The following is a 22,051-nucleotide window of genomic DNA, read 5'->3' as shown; positions in this document are numbered from 1 at the left end:
TTTTGTAGCCTCACCTGTAGTGGAAGTTTCCGTCTACTCTAATATGCCCTTTCCACTCCATAAATTACAATTATGTTTCCAATGACACAGGCTACAATTTGTCAAAATCATTTCTTTTACTTGCAGTGTTCACTGTAGATTCATGAAATTAATAGTAAAGGGAATTGGAATACCATTTAAATATTTTAATTTTTAAATAAAGTAAAAGCTTGGGACCATTGTGAATTAATGTAATTCATGTATCTTTTCAGAGAGGCTCCTGTAAAGAATATAAACAATTATCTGGAACCAAGCTGACATTAAATTGGTGAACTACTAGAGTATGGAATTAAATAAAATATGTTAATTTCAGTTAGATTAAAACCTTTGGGTCACTTGTTTAGACTTCTTAAATCTACTTTCAATCTACTATAATGAGGTAATAAATAGATTTTCTTATCTTTAAAATAAAGCATCATAAGGAAATTTTATCTTATGTAACTCTACCAGTATAAATTTAAATGACATCTTTTCCTAAGGCAAAGATTTCCTCCAGTTATATGTAAAGCCTTTTATTACATTTTGAAGAATGGATTTTATACCAAAGATACCTTGTGACAATATGTTCTTTATTCCCATTGATGTGAAAATAATTTAGCTTGGTAATAAAAATAAGTATATAAAAGCAACTAATTTGGCAATCTGTGTCAATTTTGGTGAATCTGAAACTAACCATTTTTTGTATATTTAAATGCCTTATTTAGGATTGAAGAGAACAAAATGTACTAGCAAAGCTAAATCCAATAATTATGATGCAGAGGTGTTTAAAATGACAGATATAATATTGTAGAAGAGATGGATTTGCACTAATAATTTCATTGTACAAGCTTGAAGGCAGTAATGCCTGCCTACACTTCTTGAGTTTACCTTTAGTTTGGTGGCATCTTTAAATACACAAAGAAAATATGAAAGTAAAAATCAGATTTTACCTTCTAAAAGTTATTAGTTTGAGTTTTACAAAAACATACATCTTCATAAAAATAGGGCGTTGTCCATCAAATAAGGTTGTATGCTGTTTTTTAAAAAATGCAAACCACATTACTGAGTACGGTCATTCAGTACATTCCTGAAATAGGAACAGAGAATGCAGTATAATAAGACTTCAAATATTGTATCTGGAACAGGAAATTCCAGTTAGATTCTTATTTTCTCCTTTTGGGAAAATTTGATGTGGGGAATTTTTTTTTTTTTTTTTTTTTTTTTTTTTTTTTTTTTTTTTTTGCGGTACGCGGGCCTCTTACAGTTGTGGCCTCTCCCGCTGCGGAGCACAGACTCTGGACGCACAGGCTCAGCGGCCATGGCTCACGGGCCCAGCCGCTCAGTGGCATGTGGGATCCCCCCGGACCGGGGTACGAACCTGTGTCCCGTGCGTCAGCAGGCGGACTCTCAACCACTGAGCCACCAGGGAAACCCTGATGTGGGGAAATTTTGAAAACCAAAACCATATCAGATTCTTCTACTGCATTCAGAGACCTGTATGAAGCACGTTTCTGCAAATTGCAGACCCAAGCACTTACTAGCTGACAGTCCTGTTCCAACTGGTTGGTCGTGTTTAAACACAGGAGACTGTACGGGAGTTAATTTGCTCCCCGTTTGCCTTGAAAGTGTAATCATGGGTTAACAAGGGATGTGCAACTTGCATTTGAAAGAAAAATAAAATCAGTTGTCAAATTTAATTTATGCACCATTGAAAAGTTAACTGGAGCAAATGATATTTCTAACTTGGGAACAATAAACAGGATAGAACGAACATACCTTTTCTTAAATTTTTATTTCATTTTTATTTATTTATTTTTTTAAAAAGTGAAAGCAGGTTTATTTAGAGACAGAATTCCATAGACAGAATGTGGTCCATCTCAGAGAGTGAAAGAGGCCCTGAAATATGAGGTGGTTGGTTTTTTATGGGCTGGGTAATTTCATAGGCTCATTAGTGGGAGAATTATTCCAACTACTTTGGGGAAGGGACAGAGATTTCCAGGAATTGGGTCACTGCCCACTGTTTGGCTTTTTATGGTCGTGAGAGGGACTTTTCATGTTGTCCCAGGATTGGTGACCATAACCTAAAACCAAGGAGGAAAAAGAGTCAAGTATCCTATTTTCTAATCTCCCCACCTTTCTGTAGAAAGAGAAGATCAGAGAGGGACCAGTAGTGCAGCACAGTGTTTTTGCACCTACCCCCAGCCTCATGAAGTGAAGTCTAAAAAGTGACCTAATACTCGTGGAGTATCTGCAGGAAGTGGGAACTAGTAGTTCGTTCCCTAGTTGGACATCTGCGTATGTAGTTTTCTGTGATTATTTGAACATGAAGAAAAAAGAATTTGAGAGAGAGAGATGGCAGAAACTTCCCTCCCATGCATGGGTTTCCAGCAGCACAGCTGATGGCTTAAAAAGATTTGCACTTTCTCTCTGTGGTACCCCATCTAAGGGTTCTGCCTACAAGGTGAGGAAGCCCAAGCAGCCAGAGGCCATAGGGTGGATGGGATGTGTTGCTGGGAAGTAGGTGAGATAGAGTGGAAGAGAGTTTCTTGCTTCCCAGTGATGGTGCCCAGAGGCTCACCCCTCATACCGCACAAAGTATGTTCACATGTCTCTACAAGACACCTTCACAGAGGCCATTGCTGACCCATTAGAGTCACTTCCGAGCATCAGCATTCCAGGGAGAATTAGCCTGAGCTGGGAAGATTGGAGTTTCAAATCAGATAGGATAGGGTTTTTTAATAACTGAACATGATTTGAAAGAAGTGGGATCTGCCCAAGATGTTATTATTATAGGACAGGGATGGAAATTTGACAGAGCATGGCTGAAGGCTTCAAGGTCGTGAAGATTTTAACACGGAAGTTGTAATTTACTTCACCGGACATTTGTTTGTTTGTTTGCTTTCTCATAAACAATTCTCTATCACCTGTCCTTACACTTTCCTTTTTTTTTTTTCCCAAATATTTTTCTCACTAAGACCTTTGTTAAGGGTTTAAAATGCAGACAAGAGCAGGCACAAGCTTCTTTTCTTTCTAGGCTGCCCACTGACATTTTTCTAAGGCTCTCATGACTATGGTATTGGATGCATGGATTTCACAGCGTTACCCTTTATTCAGGGCAAATAGAGATCTAAAGAGATTCTTTCAAGTAGTGAGCATACACTTTCATTCTGTACTTCCTTTACTTTCTTAGTAGAATATTTTCTTTTCATATTCCTCTTCTTCCTTCTTTCTTTTTCTACTAACACCTTTACAAACAGCTGGAGCTGCCATTATTTTGAAAATAAAGGTGTACATAAACCTGGCTAGGAAGAATTGATTACTATTTAATTACCAGTCAATATGGTAGAGCAGCCTCGAAAGGGTATGAAATAGACTACGGGCTATCCTACTTTTCAAGTTGGGGTTTACTTCGAGGTTAACAGGAATTAAATACCCAAGCCAACTCTTTTCCCTAAATGTTCATTTGATTAGTGTAAACACATAGTAAGCCTTTTTAAAATGGCTTTTCATGGAGCTTTCCATTCTTTGCTTTTTTAGCCTTAATGTCTTTTGTGTTATTTACTGCTGCTGAGGTTAAGTTCATTTTATATCCATTTATGATTATGAAACTCAGTGAAGGTCCTCCCTCCCATTCTAACAGCAAATTCATCATGGGGAAAGTAATTGATGAGACCTAAAAAATGATTCTGGTGAAGGAGAAAGGAATTATATGATTAGAAAAGCAGAACATTTAGTAACTGAGCATGAAGAACATTGGTAGGTTATTCTTTGTTCATTAAACAAAACATTTATTAAGCGGTTACTCTGTGTCAGAACAGATGTCTTGTCTCAGAGATACAGTGGTAAACAGGACATGATCCCTTTCCTCATGGGGCCTATTTCACAGGGAAGCAAGACATTATGGATTAGTTAATACAATTTAGTGTTATAATATCATGAAGGAAGTACACCACCGCAAAGCTGAGAGAGTAATGCCTGAGCTGTGGGTCCAGAAACAAGGAAGCCATAGGAGGAAGAAAGAACAGCATTGTGAGAAGACCAAGATAAGAGAGTTTCTTCTTCAGGGGAAATTAAAGATTGCTCATGGCTGGAGAACTCAAGAGAAAGGACACAGGAATGATATTTGAAATTTGGAAGACAGGCATGGCATAGGTCAGGAGGGCTTTGTAATGATGGTAAGAAAGTTCACCTTTTTCAGATGGAAGGAGGAAGCCCTTTAACTATTTTCAGCAGGAGAGTGACATGAAGTGATTTGAGATTTTGAAATTCACTCCTATTGTAGCACCAATCAACACACGAAGCAAGGAAGCTAGGAGATGGGTTAGCACAGTTTTTAAGAGTGTAAGAGTTGATGGTGGAGAAATGGGTAAGTGCTACTTAATAGCTACTTAAGTGGTAGAATGAAAGAATTCTCTTGTATAAAATATTTGGGAATATATTATTTATTTATATGATAAATTTCCTCTCATTCAAAAATAATCTTGAATTAAGTCTCCCCAGATACATAAAGTAGGAAAAGACAAAAGAAAATTCGGGTAGAATGGTAAATTGAAGACAACTCAGAAGTTTTTTATTTTGTTTTTGTTTTTTACAAATCTACAGACTATAAAATACCTTGTATTATTAATAAGGGTAAAAGGAAAATTTGGCTCTCAAATTCTAGTATCCTGAAGAAAAGAAATAGAACAGCTACACATTCACACTAAATATTGGAGTTACTCAGAACTGAAGCTTCTGAGTAAGGGGCAGTGTTTGTAGCCAGACTGCCTGGGTTGAATTCTTTGGTCTGTCCATGCTGGCAAGACCAAAGACTTGAAACCATTGAGCCTCAGTTTCTTTATCTGTGTGATGGGCATAATACTAGTATGCATCTCACAGATTGTCAGAAGAATTAAATGCTGTCATTAAACAAGAATGTTTTGAACATTCACTGTATTCTAGAAGATGTTCTATTTACTGGAGATCCCACAGAGATCAGGATAGACAATGGACTGAGAAGTTCTGGTGCTTACATTCTGCTTCAGGATGAGTGAGAGATGGTGGCAGAAATAGACAAGTAATAAACATACAAATGAAGATTGTCAATATCACAAGGCTGTCAATTTCACCCAAATTTATTAATCATCCCAATAATCATATCAAAGGTATTCATTTTGAAGTAAACCAGCTGATTTTAAGTTCATATGGAAAAATGAAGAGACAAGTATAGCAAGAAAATTTTTGAAGGAGAATAATAATGAAAGGGATTATCCTGAAGTATTTTGAAATAATTTTATAGCTACAATAGTCGACATAGGTAGTGTTAGGTAATGGGTAGAGGCAAATCAATTTGACCGACTAGAGAGTTGAGATCGAGGCCCATAGGCAACAGGAATTTGATGTTTGATAGGGGAGTTATTTTAAACCAGGGTGTGAAAAGATGGACTATTCAACAAATTGAATAACTGGGTAGCTATTTGGGAAAAAAAATTGTTGATACATTCATCATAGCAAGAGGGGAAAATATTACTTTCTGCCTAAATAAAATGTTAGTCTCAAAATATTGGTAAGCAGGGAGGCCTTGTATAGTGTAGATTGTAATGCTGCCTTGAAATGTAGCAGTGAAAAATATAACAACAAAAAGCTTAAAATCCTTACTACTAGTCCTGGTTTGTGTTTTCACTTTGGTGATGCATTTTGTTTTATTTGCTTGAAAATATTTCAGATATTCAAAGGTATAAGAATATTATTATGAGCATCCATGAACCTAGCATTCCAAATTTAGAAAAAATAAACATTCTAAATGTTTGTGAAGCCCACATATACTATCTCTGATTTACATGTCTTCTTCCCTAGGACCTAGTTAACTAAATGATCCACCTAGAGCTACCTAATTATTTTAACATTTTGTATTTGAGATTTCCCCATGGTGCTTTATAAACATTAGTACTTACATTTTCACTTTTATCTGCATGGATATTTACTTATTCATTTAATTGTCATATTTCTGATGGCCACGGGCACTTAAGGTGTTCATTTTTAGTGTTCTCTTCCATCAGCAAATACTTTCAGGTCCACTTGCAGAACACACCCAGAATCTCACCTGGTCCAAGCCATCATCTTCTTGCTAAATCATTGCAATAAATTCCTCACTGGTCATTGCTGCTGCTTCAGTCTTTTCTCAGAACAGTGACCAGAGGGATTTTTGCGAAGTATAAGTCAGAATCTTTTGCAAATTTTCCCTATAAAGGTCAAAGTAGTAAGATTTTAGAAATCCCTTCACGACCTCTCTCCCTGCCAGTTACTTCTCTGGCCTCATCTTCTCCTCCTTCCTCAACCTCAGCCAAACTGGTTTCCTTGCTTCTCCTCAGCCATACCAGGCATCCCCCTGCCTCAGGGAAACACTTGCTGCTGCTTCTGCCAGAAACAGTCTTCTCCCCTGTGACTACCTCTCTCATCCATTTCAAGATTTTTACTTAAATGTCATTCTCTCGGCAAGGTCTTCCTCAGTCATACTATTTATATTCCAATCCACCCCTGAAAACAATTTCCCTTTCTGCTTTATTTTTCTCCCCACCACTTATCACTTCCAACACATAATTTGCTGTATTGTCAGTTTTCCTCCACTAAAGGATTCAAGAAAGAAAGTATGTCTGCCCTTTTGGTCAACTGCCATCACCTAGAAATCTAGAACTTTTCTTGCCGCATCCCAAGTGCTCAATAAATATTTCATGTAGGAATTAATAAGTGAGACTTGGACATACCCATTAGTAGTAGATGGAGTTGCTAATTTCCAACATTTCTCAAGTAATTAACATGAAGTGAAAGCAAAAAGAATTGTATATTTACAATTAGCTGAATTTAGAGATTCATTAAAGATGTTTGGTAAAAAGGTTCCAGTATAAAATAGCATGGAACTAGCAAGTGATTTAAGGAAATTCATCAGAACTGTCCTTGTCTGACCCCTTTTCTGTTTCCTTCCAAGTTACCATATTGTATTTCCATTTCAGCTGCTGGAATTAGATTTGTGATTCTCTTGAATAGCTTTTAGTGCCCTTATGTGACAATTATTTGACCCCATGAGGCCTTTTGGATGACAAACAAACCCTGATGAATTACTGGCACCTTCTCTTACATTTTCAGCCCTTTAAACGGATTCTATCTTTGCCAAGTACTATCTTGCCAAGTAACAATATGTTACATACCAAAAATAGTTTTATTTCTGTTGGCCAAAGAAAATGTTTTCTCCACCAAGAACAATCATTCTTAGGAAGTAGTAGTTAGGTGTAGCCATATATATCAATAGTCAAATGTGTTTTGTTTTATTTTCCTACTTTCAAAAATATATTAATGTTACAGAAGAAAGGGTGAAGATTTTAAGAGCAATATTGTTCATATCGTGACTAGGAATGTTGAAAGTAGCTCCCGAATTCAACAATGAGGAAGATATAACAGCAAAATAATAATGGATGCTATCATTTACTGAAGATTACTATGTTCCCAACATCTGCTAAATGATTTACTTGATTTACTGCATTTTTTCCAGCCCAGTAAGACTGATAATGTTTTTTACAGAAGTAAAGTATCACAGAGAAGTTAAATAACTCACCCAAGATTGCAGAGTTAGGGTTCACATCAGGTAGTCAGACTCCAAGGCTCAGACTCTTAACCCTTAAGCATCCTTAAGAAGGAATGAAGTGCAAGTGAAACATACCTGGAAAATATATGTTTTTAAAAATATTTATTGATACTTTGAAAATATTTATAAATGTTTTATAATGTTTTCAGACAAAACTCAGAGTTGAAAATATGACTTGTCTGCTTTAATCCATCCAGAAGGTACAGAGATTATGATGAAATATTTTGATTTTTATAAATTCATCTCTTTTCTTCTAGAAGGTGCATTTGTTGTACTTACAGAGCTCATAAACTTTATTCACCAAAAGTAAATAGAATTTATAGTACAAAATGGAAAAAATCATTATTGTATATTCGCAATAAATTTTGTCATAAATTGAGTTTTTAATAAATTTCCAAACTCACTGAGCAGAATATTCTAGAATAAAAAAGAAACTGCACTTTCTGTGATAAACTTATCTTCTTTTAAAAAATACTTCTGGTAGTCTCTTTTGGAGATCCTTACTTTTATCACAAAGAAGTATCTTTTCTTAACTGGTACACAATTGGAAGAAATCCATTGCTATGATATGGACAGAAATTAAGAGTATGTTTTCTATAAAATCAAACTGATAATTTGAGATGTATGTATTCATAATTTTAAATACAAAGCAAAGTCAATTACATATAGGAGCCAAGCAGGTATCATAAAGAGGATGAAGTGGGCTGTATTACTGAGACTCTAAGACAAGTATTATATATAGGTCGTGCATGACATTATATACATAAACAAAGACTAACAATCAGATGCTATAGCTCACTGGTTCATGATCACAATAAATGCTTTTATTAACTGGATTGTGAAAACCTTTTACTTTTTAAAAATTTGCCATCTCTCAAGCTTCTATGTTGTGTTAGTTTTGAAATTTTTATAGCAACTCTTTGTAAATCATGTCATCATTTTGAGCACCACACAGATAACTTCTTTGAACTGTGCTTGTCCATTCTTACAGTTGGAAAACTCCAGATTATGTATGACAAGGACTGTTTTTTGAACCGCATTCACTGTTTGTCTCTCTCTGTGTGTATGTGTGTATGCTTTTGTTGCAGAGAAGGCCAGCAATCGCCAGAACAATGGCAGAAGATGTACGGGAGATGCTCTGGGAATGAAGTGTATCACATCGTTTTGGAAGAAAGTACATTTTTTGCTGAATATGAAGGAAAGAGCTTCACCTATGCTTCTTTCCATGCACACAAAAAGTATGTTTCTGCTTCCAGAGTGGAATTAAAATATTAATCAGTCATACTTTTAAACACAGTTTTCCATAATATAACCCATATTGGTGCTCATAAGTTGCAAGTATTCTTGAATTTTTGACATAATTATTGAGACATTTGAATTCTGGCCTTTTGTATGGTCTCTACAAGTTAAGATTCTTGGGTGTATCATATAACTTAGTAGGAAAATTGACTTTAGTATCTTTTAATTTATCTTTAAAAATATTTTAATCCTGTAAAAATTCACATGAAAATGAATCTCCTTTATAAATCTAAATTTGAAAGTGTTGATTAAAAATTTAAACAAAGTAAAAATAACATTTATAAAAGCTAGACATTTTTTTTAAACTTGCTTTGTCCAGAAAAATAAGTTAAAAAATAAATGGCAGTACCTTCCAATTCAAACATAGAACATTATCATTTTTGTTCTTTTTGAGAGAAATTCTTTACTTAAGAAATAAAAAGTATGTCTAACATGAAAATAATATATTATTAGTATTATAAAATATTAATATAACATTTTTAAGATTTGTAATAATCTAGTATATTCCAGTAATCTAATATCTAAAGTATTCTACTTTAATTCCCAACATGATTCTGTTTATATACTATTTTTATATTTAAAAAATCTTTTTAAGTTTGATTTATTTGTAACATTATAAGACATACTGAGATAAAAATATTTAGAAGGTTTTGTGTTTGGAACATAACCTGAAAAAGTATATAAGAAATTTTAAGTAACACCTGTTACATTCAGTGGTTATTACTTCTCCTAATTAAGTTGTATACCTATTCAATGTTATTTAATTTTTTTTCTAAATTTTTTTCTAAAATTCAAGACAGAACAAAAATAAATTTAGGGACCCTAATTCTTTCTCTTGTGACCTTGAGTAAGTTTCTTCCTCTCCCCTAAGCCAATGGCTTTCAAACTTTTTTGACCAAAGTAAGAAATACTGTTTTATCTTTTTTGACCAAATTAAGGTATACATTTTATGGTAAGACCCAGTATACACACACAAAATTTACAATAAAACTCTTACCCTTACTAAATGATATGCACTCTGATATTTCTATTATCTTTTATTCCATTCTTTTTTATTAAAAAACATATATAGTCTTAATTAACTAAATTGATTTTACAACACACTAAGGACATAGTTGTTTTTGATTTTTTTTTTTTTCCTTTAAAAACAAGAGCCTTGAACTTTCAGGATCTTTTCAAGCTTTCAAATGTTCTTATTTGAGGTTTTAATTTTTCTCTGCCTTATAATTGTTTAATTATTTTCTTACATATATGAACTTTAAAAAAAACTAATTGCTGAATTTAACCCTTAAACTCTTTTATTTTCTTTTTTAAATTAAGGTTTGGTGTCTGCTTGATTGGTATTAGGAGGGAAGATAATAAAAACATTTTGCTGAATCCAGGTCCTCGATATATTATGAGTGCTACAGATATATGTTTCTATATTAATATTACCAAAGAAGAGAATTCAGCATTTAAAAACCATGACCATCAGAAAAAAAGCAATGTATCAAGGTCATTTTATCATGGACCATCTAGATTACCTGTACATAGCATAATTGCCAGCATGGGTAAGTATAAATACATTTGGAAATATCATTAGTCTCTTTCTTTGAAAAGAATAATAAATATACTTTAATTTTTCTTAAAATTCCAAAGCCAAATTTAAAACATACTTGTGTGTATTACAAACTTGGTGTAGCTAAGTATACAGAACAAAATTTCTAATCTGTTAAATTGGTAAGAAATTAAGCTAATTCAAGACTTCTAACAATGATTTCATATGTCTGATTAGTATATAAGCACCTGACACTTCTATGTTTCTTTATCAGTTCTCTATTCAGTTATCAGTAGTGGGTCTTTCAAATACTCTCCATTTTTCTCAAAACTCTCCTATCCATCTAATTCTCATTGTTGAACTTGGCTTCTGTGACAGAGAAATTTAAAAAATAAATAAAAGATTCAGACAAATAAGAATTTCCTTTAAATTTTGCCACCAAACCACCTACACACCTATAAACATTTAGTTTCTATCACAAGGAAAATGTGTTTCTTCTTTTAACTTCTAATATTTTAGTATAAATGCCTTCACTTATGCCATCGACCCTTCTCCATTTCCCCCTTCGGGACTTCAGTCTTTTATTCATCCTCATTACCTAATTTTTTTTTTTTCAAAATTCCTGGTTCATTCTCTCCTCCCTCCCTCTGTCTCTCTCTCTGACTTCACATCTCTCCACACACACACACACACACACACATACACACACTTCTGGACCTCATGTTATGACATCATTTTCACAGATAAATTTCTCTAAAGAACTGTCTGCGGTTGATGGCTTGAAATCTTATCGTTCCCTCGTATCTCTACCAGCTTAGTCTGAAATCTGCAATCATTACATTACTGAAACTACTCTGGCAAGGCCACCACTCTCCTCTTTGTCACTAAATCCAGTGGACATCTTCGCAGCATGTGACAGTTCTTAAAACGCTCCAGTGCTTTTCCTCTGCATCCTGTACATTCATTTTCTCTAAATAGTCACATCTGATCTCAGAGATTCAACTGTCCTCCATAAATTGATACTTTCCTTACCCAAATCATTACCTTAAAGCTCTCTTCAAAACAATATATTCAACTGTCCGTGGGTTATTTCTATCTGGGTGCCTATAGGAAAAACCGATATGGCATATTCAAATTGAACTAATCTTTCCCCCCTCATTCAAAACAACTTCCACCTCCATTTTTTTTGCTAAAAATGAATGGGACATCATCATCCTCTGATTGGTAATGCCACAAGTCTGACTTTTATGATTCCTCTCTTCTTATACTTCATAATTCACTGAATTCTACTAAATCTGATCATTAAGTAGCCCCTGATGTCATTCATTTCTATGTCCACTCTCAGTGCTATCAGTGTGGTCAGTCTGAACCTCCCTCATCCTTTCCCTCCACTGCAGCATCATCCCCCCAATCTTTCCTCCACACCTCCAACCTCGCTGCCCTACACTCTCCTCCACCTTGTAACCAGAGTAATAATGTTTACATAATGTTATAGTCATTCTCCTGCATTAATCTTCTTAATTGCTTCCTATGAGCCATTGGAAGAAAAGTCTAAATTTTATAACATGGCTTATAATTGGATGATCAAAATCTCTTTTTTACATGAGGCTATCCCAGTTTTCCCAGGACAGTACCAGTTTATATACATTGTCCTGGTGTCATTATTAAGAGAACTCTACTTTGACTCTCAGGAATATCTTAGTTTAGAAGATAAATTACACAGTCACTTTACTTAAAGTTTTTTTTTTTTAATGATTCTTTCTTATATTTTTTAGTCCCACAATTTACCATCCCTTCAATTGCTTTCCTAAGTCCCAATCATACTAAATTGCTTTGTCTTCACTCATGGTTTTTCATCATCTCTTTAATTGCTCTCCTAAGCCCCAATCATATTAATTCATTTCAATCTTCCCTAATGGTTTTTCACCAGTGGACCTTAATGCTTTGTTTCCTCAGACGGGATCTACTCCCCAGCCCCCAACTTTGCCTATGTAACTACTTCTAATCCTTTGCATCTCAGTCCCAATATCACCCCCTCTGAGGCATATTTCCTGGCCCAGCTTTGACTTTGTTAAGTAAATCTGATTGTCATTGATATAACATGATTATTTCTCTTCCATAGCAGTTCTATTCATTTCTTTCACATATTCAAGAATTACTTATTGAGTACCTAGTGTGTGCCAGGAACCCTTATAAGTATTTGTGATTAGAGAACAAGCAGACAAAGGTCCCTAGCTCCCAGAGCTAACATTCTATCATGGGGAAGACTTGCAATAAATAACACATATAAAAAAAAGTAAATTATTTAGTATGTTAGAAGGTGATGCGTAATAAGATAAAAGAAGAAAACAGTGCGTATGAATTTTGGGAGAACTGGATTTTTGAGTGGATTGTAGGCCTCATGGAAAAGGTGACATTTGAGAAAATACTTGAAGAAAATTAGGGAATTATCCCTGTGATTGTCTGAAAGAAGAACATTCCCTCAGGGATAATAGCCAGTACAAAGACCCTAAAGTAGGAGTAGGAGTCTGACTGATGTGCTTCAGGAACAGTAAAGAGGCCCTCGTATACAATGGACTATTACTCAGCCATAAAATGGAATAAAATTGGGTAATTTGTAGAGGCATGGATGGACCTAGAGAGTGTCATACAGAGTGAAATAGGTCAGAAAGAGAAAAACAAATATCGTATATTATCGCATACATGTGGAATCTAGAAAAGTGATGCAGATGATCTTATTTGCAAAGCAGAAACAGAGACACAGACGTAGAGAAAAAGCATATGCATACCAAGGGGGAAGGGAGGTGGTGGGAAGAATTGGGAGATTGAGATTGACATATATACACTATTGATACTATGTATAAAACAGATAACTAACGAGAACCTACTGTATAGCACAGGGAACTCTATTCAGTGCTCTATGGTGACCTAAGTGGGAAGGATGTCTAAAAAATAGGAGATATATGTATACGTACAGCTGATTCACTTTGCTGTACAGCAGAAACTAACACAACATTATAAAGAAACTATACACCAGTAAAAATTAATTTAAAAACATAAAAGAGGCCTTCATGACTCAAACATGATGATTTGATGGTAAGGGTACAGGAGATGAGAGGGAAAAGGTAAAAAGAGGTCAGATCATGTTGGGCTTTTTAAGTCAATGTAAGAGTTATAGCTTCTACTCTGAGTGAAGTGGGAGTCATGATAAAGTTCTAAGCAGAGGAACAGCATGATCTCACCTGTGCTGAACTCCGTTTTAATACAATCACTTTGGCTGCTGTTGAGAATAGATGGTTTAGGTCAAGGATCCAGTGTATTTTCAAGTGGCATGGGTAAAAAAGAAAAAAAAATTCTGTGTATACTGTGAAGGTAGAGGAACCAGGATTTGCTGCTGAATGGGAAGTGAGCTGTAAGAAAAAGAGAAGTGTAAAGAATTCAAGGTTTTTCATATAAGCAGCAGGAAAAAGGGAATGGCCATCAATGAAGGTGGGAGAGTAAAGGTTTAGTGGGAGCCAGGGGAGATACAGAGTTCAGTTTGGGACACAGTGAATTTCAAATATCTGTTAGACATTGAGAGGAAGAGGTCAAACAAGAGATTAGATAGCAGTCTAGAGTTCAGGAGAGAGATGTATGCTGAAAAAGTAAATTTTGGATTCCTGAGCTTATGTATTATATTTAAAGCCATGAGACTGAACAAGATCATTGAGAAAATGATTGTAGGCAGAAAAGGGATAAAGACAAAGGACCGAATCCTGCAGCATGTCAATATTAATATAAGGATGATGAGAAGAAACCAACAAAGGAGGCAAAGAAGGAGCTACTACAAGGTATCAGGGAAACCAGATGAATGTCCTGTCCTGGAATCCAAATGAATGAAGTGTATACAGAGGGTGGAGTTACCAGCGATGTCTGATGCTGCCAGTAGGTCAAATAACATGAGAACTGAGAACTGGCCATTGAATTTAGCAAAACAGTGTTCTTTGTCTTGATAACAGCCCTTTCAATGAAGTGGTAGTTTAGAATGCCAGGTCAGAGGGGTTTATGACAGAATGGCAGAAGGCAATGTAGAGAAACTAGGTCTAGATGACTCTCAAAAAGTTGTGCTGAAAAAAAGTGAAAAAAGAAAAGACTTGGTGGTGATGGTAGGTGTGCAAGAAAGTGAGAAGGGCAAGGTAATCTGGAGTATATGTAAGAGAATGAGTACAGTGATGGACCATGGAACTTAATTTAGGTAAGGAAGTGAAAAGACATCTGTTAGTTGAAGGAGACTGAAAAGCTAGTGAATTTAATAGATTATAGTTCCAGTGGGAATCAAAAAGGAGGGAGCTGGAAAGAGAAGAGGTGACAATAAATATCAAAGAATGAGATGCCAGAAACAGAGCTTATGTGTAATCAATAGTAATTATAAAATCTAGAGTATGACCATGAAAGTGAATGGCTAAGGAATGATGGGAGAAAAGGCCATTAGTGGAGTATAATCTATAAAAAACCATGGAATCACTATGTGTACACCTGAAACGAATATAAAACTAATATAATGTTAGCTGTACTTCAATTAAAAAGAAAACAAAAAACATTACGTGGGATGACAGACACAGGACTGAACAAAGAAAATAGTGAAAGATACTGGGTTCAGAGCTGGGGTATTATAGGGGATGCAAGGAAAATGGTCTGAACGAGGCAGTGAGGACATTGAGGGTATCTCCCCACTTCCAAAACACAGACACCTCTTTAGGTGTTGCAGCCTTCAGAACTGCAGGGAAAGATGTCGGAGAAGAGCCAGGTTTTGTTAGGGGAAGGAAGGATTCAAAGAAGAGCTTGTTTCTGTAACTATGACTGCTTTCTAAGATTGTGTCTTCCCTCTGCTAAATTCTGACTTTCTCTTGATCATATCCCCCAAGCCCAATTTGATGCCAGATATCAGTGTTGACAGAATTGTCAGGGAGCGACCACATTTCCTGTGTTGCTCAGGAAGGTGGTGAAGAGGTAATTGGAGGTGATGTGGAGACATATTTGGGAGGGGGTGGAATTCAGAGAACATGGTTCCTTAGGAAGCAAGTGGGGACTTATCCCCACCCACAAGAGTAGGGCTTAGTTTTACATAAATAGAGGTATGTCTGTTTCATTCTAAACGTAAATGAGGGGGAAAAAATGTTTGGTGAAACTTTCATGTTCATTTGCTTGAAGATAGGGAGTTAAAGGATTTCTTCTTCGGTAACTTCTCTTTTCTCTCTGAATTAGACGACATGGTCATCTGCAGGGGATAAATGTCATAAGTATGGATTTGAATTAATAGTATTAAGATGTAAATCATATCATATGGCTTTATTTCGATAAATCAACCTTATAAAATTTTCTGTTTGATCAGATCCAGTCACCTGATTAGTGGAAAAGTCAATGCCAGTTTTTCTAAGATCCCCATCTCCCCTCTAAGATAGATTGAATTATAAATTAATCCTTATTTATGGTGCTCAAACATTGGCCGAGTGTACAGTTTCTGATGCCAGCTGTGTTTGTCTCTGCTCAGATACTGGAATTGCTGACTGCTGGTCATCACGTCCTTTCCTCGGGCACAGAAGCTCTAGACATATTCTTACAGGCCCCTCACAGGAGTCTTCCCTGTTGACTGTAGACACACTAGCCTACCCCTCCCTCTAATCTGAGTGTTGTGTATAGTATGTGAAGAGGTACTAGCCTCTAAAACCTAACCTCCCACATTTCAATGTTGAGGAATACGCAGATGTTCTCCCCAGTCTCTTGTTTCTATCAACTTTCACACTCAGAAACATTGAGATGCCAAAACCCATGAGGTTCTCTCCCCCCTCACCCCTTTACAAACTCAGGCTGTTATAGTGAAGAAGGTGGCAAGGTCAGACAGAAGTCTGAAAGAAATGGAGAGTGTTTTAATAGTTGCTTCGAAGAAAGAGATGAAATGAGGACTAAGGGCTTTCAGAATGATGACTGGCTATCCATAAGAGCATACATGAAGTGAGTGATCGTAAAATATGGAGGCACTTATCCGTTAGATTGGATTATTTCTTCCAGAAGGGGAGAGACATCCACTTTCCATATACTGATGTTTAGACTAGTTTTTAAATGTTAATTAAAAATCTCAAAGGAATTTGTTTCTTTTCTTGAGTATCCCAAGAATTCAAAAGCCTTAAACTATTTAGATTCGCTCTTCTTATTGCTCCAAGGTATTTCAGTGGCTCCTGTGCTCATGATTTTCTTTTAGGTCAAAAAAATCAAATGTCATGATTTCAGAGTAGCCCTTCTCATCGCCTAGTGAAGAGCTCATCCCTCCTCCCGCTTCCCATCCCCACTATTCCGTATCACATAATTCTGTTTTATTTTCTGCATGGTATTTAGCATTATCAGGAATGACTTTTTTCACTTCTTTGTCAACTCGATTATCTTAAAGATAAATCCATATGTGTAGAAACCTTGTCTGCCTTGTTCCCTGCATATCTCAAGTGCCTAGACTAGTGCTTGCCACACAGAGTACTTAATAAATATTTGTTGAATAAACATAAACATTAATGGTTCTAATGTAAAAAAGTGGTTATAAATCAGTAACAGAAAGATAACAAAATGGGGGAAAAAGATATAATGAGAAACTCACAAAATGGAAATGGCCTAAATTTTTTTCATTAATTTTAAATAAATATAAATGGAAACAAGGTACTTTTTTAACTTAAATTTCTAAGTATTTCAGGATTTCACAAATCTTATGTTTCATACTATAGAGCTGGTTGCAGCAAATACACTTTTGCACGAATACAGAAATTTTTTTATCCATGTGGACAAAAATAACTATATTAAAAAGAAATGAATAACCTTTGAGATTAAGGGATAAACAATATATAGTATATTTCGTGGTTATACTGGCTGTATTTCATCTCACTTTGATCATTAAATGATTGACAGGTCCTATAGGTTAGGTGGCAAATGCTTTGATGGATTTTCATGTCTCATTGTTCCAGGTACTGTGGCCATAGACTTGCAAGACACAAGCTGTAGGTCAGCAGGTGGCCATGGCCATACCCTGTCTCTTCCTTCAGAAGGAAACAAAGAAGTCAGAAGACCCAGCATTGCTCCCGTTTTAGAGGTTGCAGATACGTCATCAATTCAAACATGTGATCTTCTAAGTGATCAATCAGAAGATGAAACTACACCAGATGAAGAAATGTCCTCAAATGTGGAGTATGTTTGTAAGATTTACTGGGATTTGTGCTTGCCATGAAAAACTAATATCCTTCCCTTCTGGACCTCCTAGAATCAATCCTACATACTTACACCAAAACATCCTTCCTATTAGCCAGTATCTCTCTTTATGATAAAGTATCCTAAATCCTCAAATTTCTGGCTTCAACAGCTATTGACAGCCTCATTTTTCTCTGTATTATCCTTTATCCTTAAAGAAAAAAATAGGTAAATCAGCATTTCCATGATATAATCTATATCATATTTTACATATTTTTTAAGGATACAGTTTGTATTTTCATAATTATATGATTTTGTTGAATTATAATGTACCTTCTACCTCTAATTTATTTTTTCACTTCCATATTGAAGTTCAATCAATTATTCAATGACATCTAATGCAGCTTCTTCCATTAAGCTTCTCTTATTTCAGCATTCAGCAACCATTTTTATTCAGGATACATCAATAATATTTTTAATGAATGAATAAAGGAAGTACTAGTTCTCTTTACTAAGATTCCATAACAGATAGTATGTTTAAGCTATTAATCACATTTTAGCCTACAGTAGAGTTTGTTTACTTGTCGTATTCATATATTATGTTGGCTTTTTTTTTTTTTTTTTTTTTGTGGTACACAGGCCTCTCACTGCTGTGGCCTCCCCTGTTGCGGAGCATAGGCTCCAGATGCGCAGGCTCAGCGGCCAAGGCTCACGGGCCCAGCCACTCCATGACATGTGGGATCTTCCCAGACCGGGTCACGAACCCGTGTCCCCTGCATCGGTAGGCGGACTCTCAACCACTGTGCCACCAGTGAATCCCTGTTGGCATTTCTTGAGGAAAGCACAGTTTTCAACAGTCTTGACAGTGGAGTCTGAAGGAATTTGTGTCCCATGGCAGTTCTACCTTATACTGGTTGTGTGCAAGTGACTTTTATTAAATCTTCTGACCCACAATGCTTTATCTGTAAATAGTGTTCACATGAAGATTAATTGAGATAACAGAGCAATGTATTTAGGACAATGGTTTATGCAGAGTAAGCATTCAATGAGTATTAAATACTATTTGGTGTAGTATTGGTCATAGTGGCAAAGGTAACATCATTCAAACACTTCTAATATTTTTCATATAATAAAAGTTCAATCAATGTTGAACTGAACTAAAATGAACTGAAATATAATTGAAACTTAGAAAAATCCTTCTGTTAATCCTTCACACTTTAAAATATTTATTACAAGAAACTTACACATACCCACAGAAGACAAGGCCACTCTCCAAGAAGTTAATAATACTCAAATAGATTTATGAAATATTTGACAGGAAGAAGAAGAGGTTTGACCACCAGTATATTTCTAGAAATGGTGTTTTGTGGTGTGATACAAATTCTTTCTTTACATGTACTGAAAAAACTGAGGTGGAACTTTTTTTTATATCTAGAAAAATGAAAAAGATGTTGAAGTAATGGTGGGGGGCTATCAACTTCTAAATTTTCAAAATGTCTCCATTTTACCATCCTAGCTAATGATGTCTGGAATAACTAGATTTGAAATTTCTTGGTTTGAAAGATAAATTTTTTTTGTCAAAAAAGAGCTTTCATATTGGATAAAATAACTTTGCCTCTACTAAATTTTCTTTTATTTCTTAATTTTCATTTGTGCTGCTACTTTTTGATAGTTTCATTTTGAAAATTTTACAACCACAATGTGACTATTTTTATAAAGTCAGCAAATAAACTGAGTATCTTTGATAATATTTAAGCATGATTCCAGCAAAAACTCTGGCTTTTGTGTGGGTCTAATGGAATAATTTAATCAATCTAAAATAATTTACTCTTTTTCGGTTATGCATCCATGACTGATGAATAGTGATAGAGTGAATCATAATAATGCATTTTGCTTTAATATATTTTGTAAAGATTAACATTACTATTTTCTAAAATGTGTCTAAATCTTTTAAACTGAGGATTGGCAAACTTTTTCTGGAAAGAACCAGCTAGTAAATATTTCCAACTTTATGGACCATGTGGTCTTTGCCCCAACTACTCAACTCTGTTTCTGAAGCATGAAAGCACCCAAAGACAATACATAAAATGAGTGAGCATGACAGTGTTCCGACAAAACTCACTTCTGGACACTGAAATTTAAATTTCACGAGCTGAAATATTATTCTTCTTTTGACTTGTTTTTCCAACCATTTAAAAATATTAAAACTACTACTTTAGTTCACAAAACCATGTGATGAGCAAGATTAGGTCCATGGGCCCTGTTCTAAACGATTTCCATATCAAAATAAAGAATTATTGCATCTTGGGCTTCCCTGGTGGTGCAGTGGTTGAGAGTCCGCCTACCGATTCAGGGGACGTGGGTTCGTGCCCCAGTCTGGGAAGATCCCACATGCCGCAGAGCAGCTCGGCCCGTGAGCCATGGCCGCTGAGCCTGCGCGTCCGGAACCTGCGCTCCGCAACGGGAGAGACCACAACAGTGAGAGGCCCGAAAAATAATTACTACATCTAACTTTATCAAAGTAGAGGAACATGGCTATAACTTGATTGTCTGATTTTGCCTGCATTAATTCAAGGCAATTCAATATTTCATATTGTTTTACAGATATGCTAAAGGCTACCCACCTTACTCTCCATATATAGGAAGTTCACCCACTTTTTGTCATCTCCTTCATGAAAAAGTGCCATTTTGCTGCTTAAGACTAGACAAGGTAAGCACTTACTGCTGTTATTTTCTGTAAAACTAAAATGATGGCATTGTGTAATTACATGTATTTAAATAATTTTGTATAGTCTTTTGACTAAAATATGTTAAAAGAATATTATCTTTCAAATGTAAATGTAATACATAAAGTGGTGAATTTTACTTTCTTAACTGCACTAAAGATTACCCAAGTGTTTACCCTCTACTAATGTAGCCAACGAGTTGGTCAGTCTTTGTTTCAAAGAGAAAAACAAAGATGCCAGAGCCTCAAACCAGGGTCTCCCCAGATCATTTTGGCCAGATGCACTCTATTTATTTTACTAGACATTTTTGCCTCAAATCTCAAAGTGGAATCGCTTGACATGGTGAAATTAACTAGTCATAATTCATTACTGAATTATTAGACTGGAAGTGTCTTGCTTAATGTCCCCTTTCCTAAAGATTTTACAGTAGTTCTTGGTTCCTGCCTTGATATTCAGGAGAAACCATCCAAAACAGAAAGATTCCAAGAAAGCAGGAATCTTTCTCTTTCACAGTATGGTCATTGGACATGACCTGGGTAAGAATTTGTTTTCATCATGAGTCAGAGAGCAGATAAAAAGAAGACTCTCAAACCCCCCATCTCCCAGAAATTAAAATGTGCCACTAATTCTAACCAGGAATTTCTTCCTTTATTTTATATTTTGGAGTTAGCTGGAGTTAAAATCCCAGCTCTCTGCTTACAGGCTCAGCCATTTGGACAAATAACATTATCATTAAATTTCAGTTTCCGTATCTCCAAAATGCTTGTAATTTTAATATGAACCTTACAGGGTTCTTGTGAAGATGATATAAAGTCCTGCATGGAGAAAGCTTTTCACAGTGCCAGGAATGTAATAAATGTATAGGCACTTAATACATTTTGTTAATATTTTTACTACTATTACTTTTTCCATGTGATAAACATTATGAATCTTGACTCTTGCTGTCACTCTTGAGGAAGATGAGCAGATCATTAGAAAATTTCTGCCTCTATCTTCCTAAAGTTTTTTTGTGAACACTTACCCCTGCTCCCAGATGCTTATTTGGGTCCATTAAAATGGACAGTTTCATCTCTCGATGCCTTATTTTTTGTCAGTCCTTGTTTTACTTTCCTGCTTCACAGCATTTCTAGCGCTGGCTCGCTCTGCATCTTTGGTAACCTTGATGCATCTTAAGCTTCAGAACCCTTCTCGTGTATTGGCCCCTTCCAAAACCTGTGACTGATTTTTTATGTATGACTTTTGTGTTTTTTTCCTTAAAGAGGATTTCCAAAATAATATAAGCTTTAGAGCCCATAAAGCTTGGGTTCACATCTGGTGGCATTTTACTTTTTAACACACAAAGATGAAAGTAATGTTGGGAAACCAAAGAGTTGAAATGATTCCACTAATTCCCAAGAAGGGAACCTGATACAGGAAAAGTTAAGCTTTCAGATATGAGGCTTGCTGGAGGAGAAACAATCTTTTAAAGCCAAAAGACAAGTTGTCTCTTTACCAAAGTAAAAAAGCGATGTTTCCGAGTATCGTTGATTGGCCGATAACATCTGGGGTTATCCATTCTTTAGGTGGCGTTATTCTGGCTGGAGGTGGTGGTCTGCTCTGTAAATCAGTGCCCATTTTGCGATTAGCAGATGGGGTTATGCAGCCAAT

At 35.6% G+C, this 22,051-nt stretch overlaps 1 protein-coding gene across 5 annotated transcripts in view; it reads left to right on the top strand.

Annotated features, from left to right (window-relative positions):
- Window positions 1-22,051, top strand: part of KCNT2 (potassium sodium-activated channel subfamily T member 2) — a 358,057-nt gene that overhangs the window by 244,746 nt on the left and 91,260 nt on the right. For all 5 annotated transcript variants that reach the window (XM_060091451.1, XM_060091450.1, XM_060091453.1 and 2 more), the window contains 4 exons: window positions 8,725-8,874; window positions 10,256-10,485; window positions 17,459-17,678; window positions 20,283-20,388. In XM_060091451.1, the coding sequence (XP_059947434.1) occupies window positions 8,725-8,874; window positions 10,256-10,485; window positions 17,459-17,678; window positions 20,283-20,388 (706 nt within the window). The remainder of the gene's footprint in view (window positions 1-8,724; window positions 8,875-10,255; window positions 10,486-17,458; window positions 17,679-20,282; window positions 20,389-22,051) is intronic.

Source organism: Mesoplodon densirostris, chromosome 2 (genome assembly GCF_025265405.1).
Source record: "Mesoplodon densirostris isolate mMesDen1 chromosome 2, mMesDen1 primary haplotype, whole genome shotgun sequence".
NCBI lineage: Eukaryota > Metazoa > Chordata > Mammalia > Artiodactyla > Ziphiidae > Mesoplodon > Mesoplodon densirostris.
The sequence above is the reverse complement of the archived record's forward strand: the minus strand, read 5'-3'. Positions and strand labels throughout refer to the sequence as shown.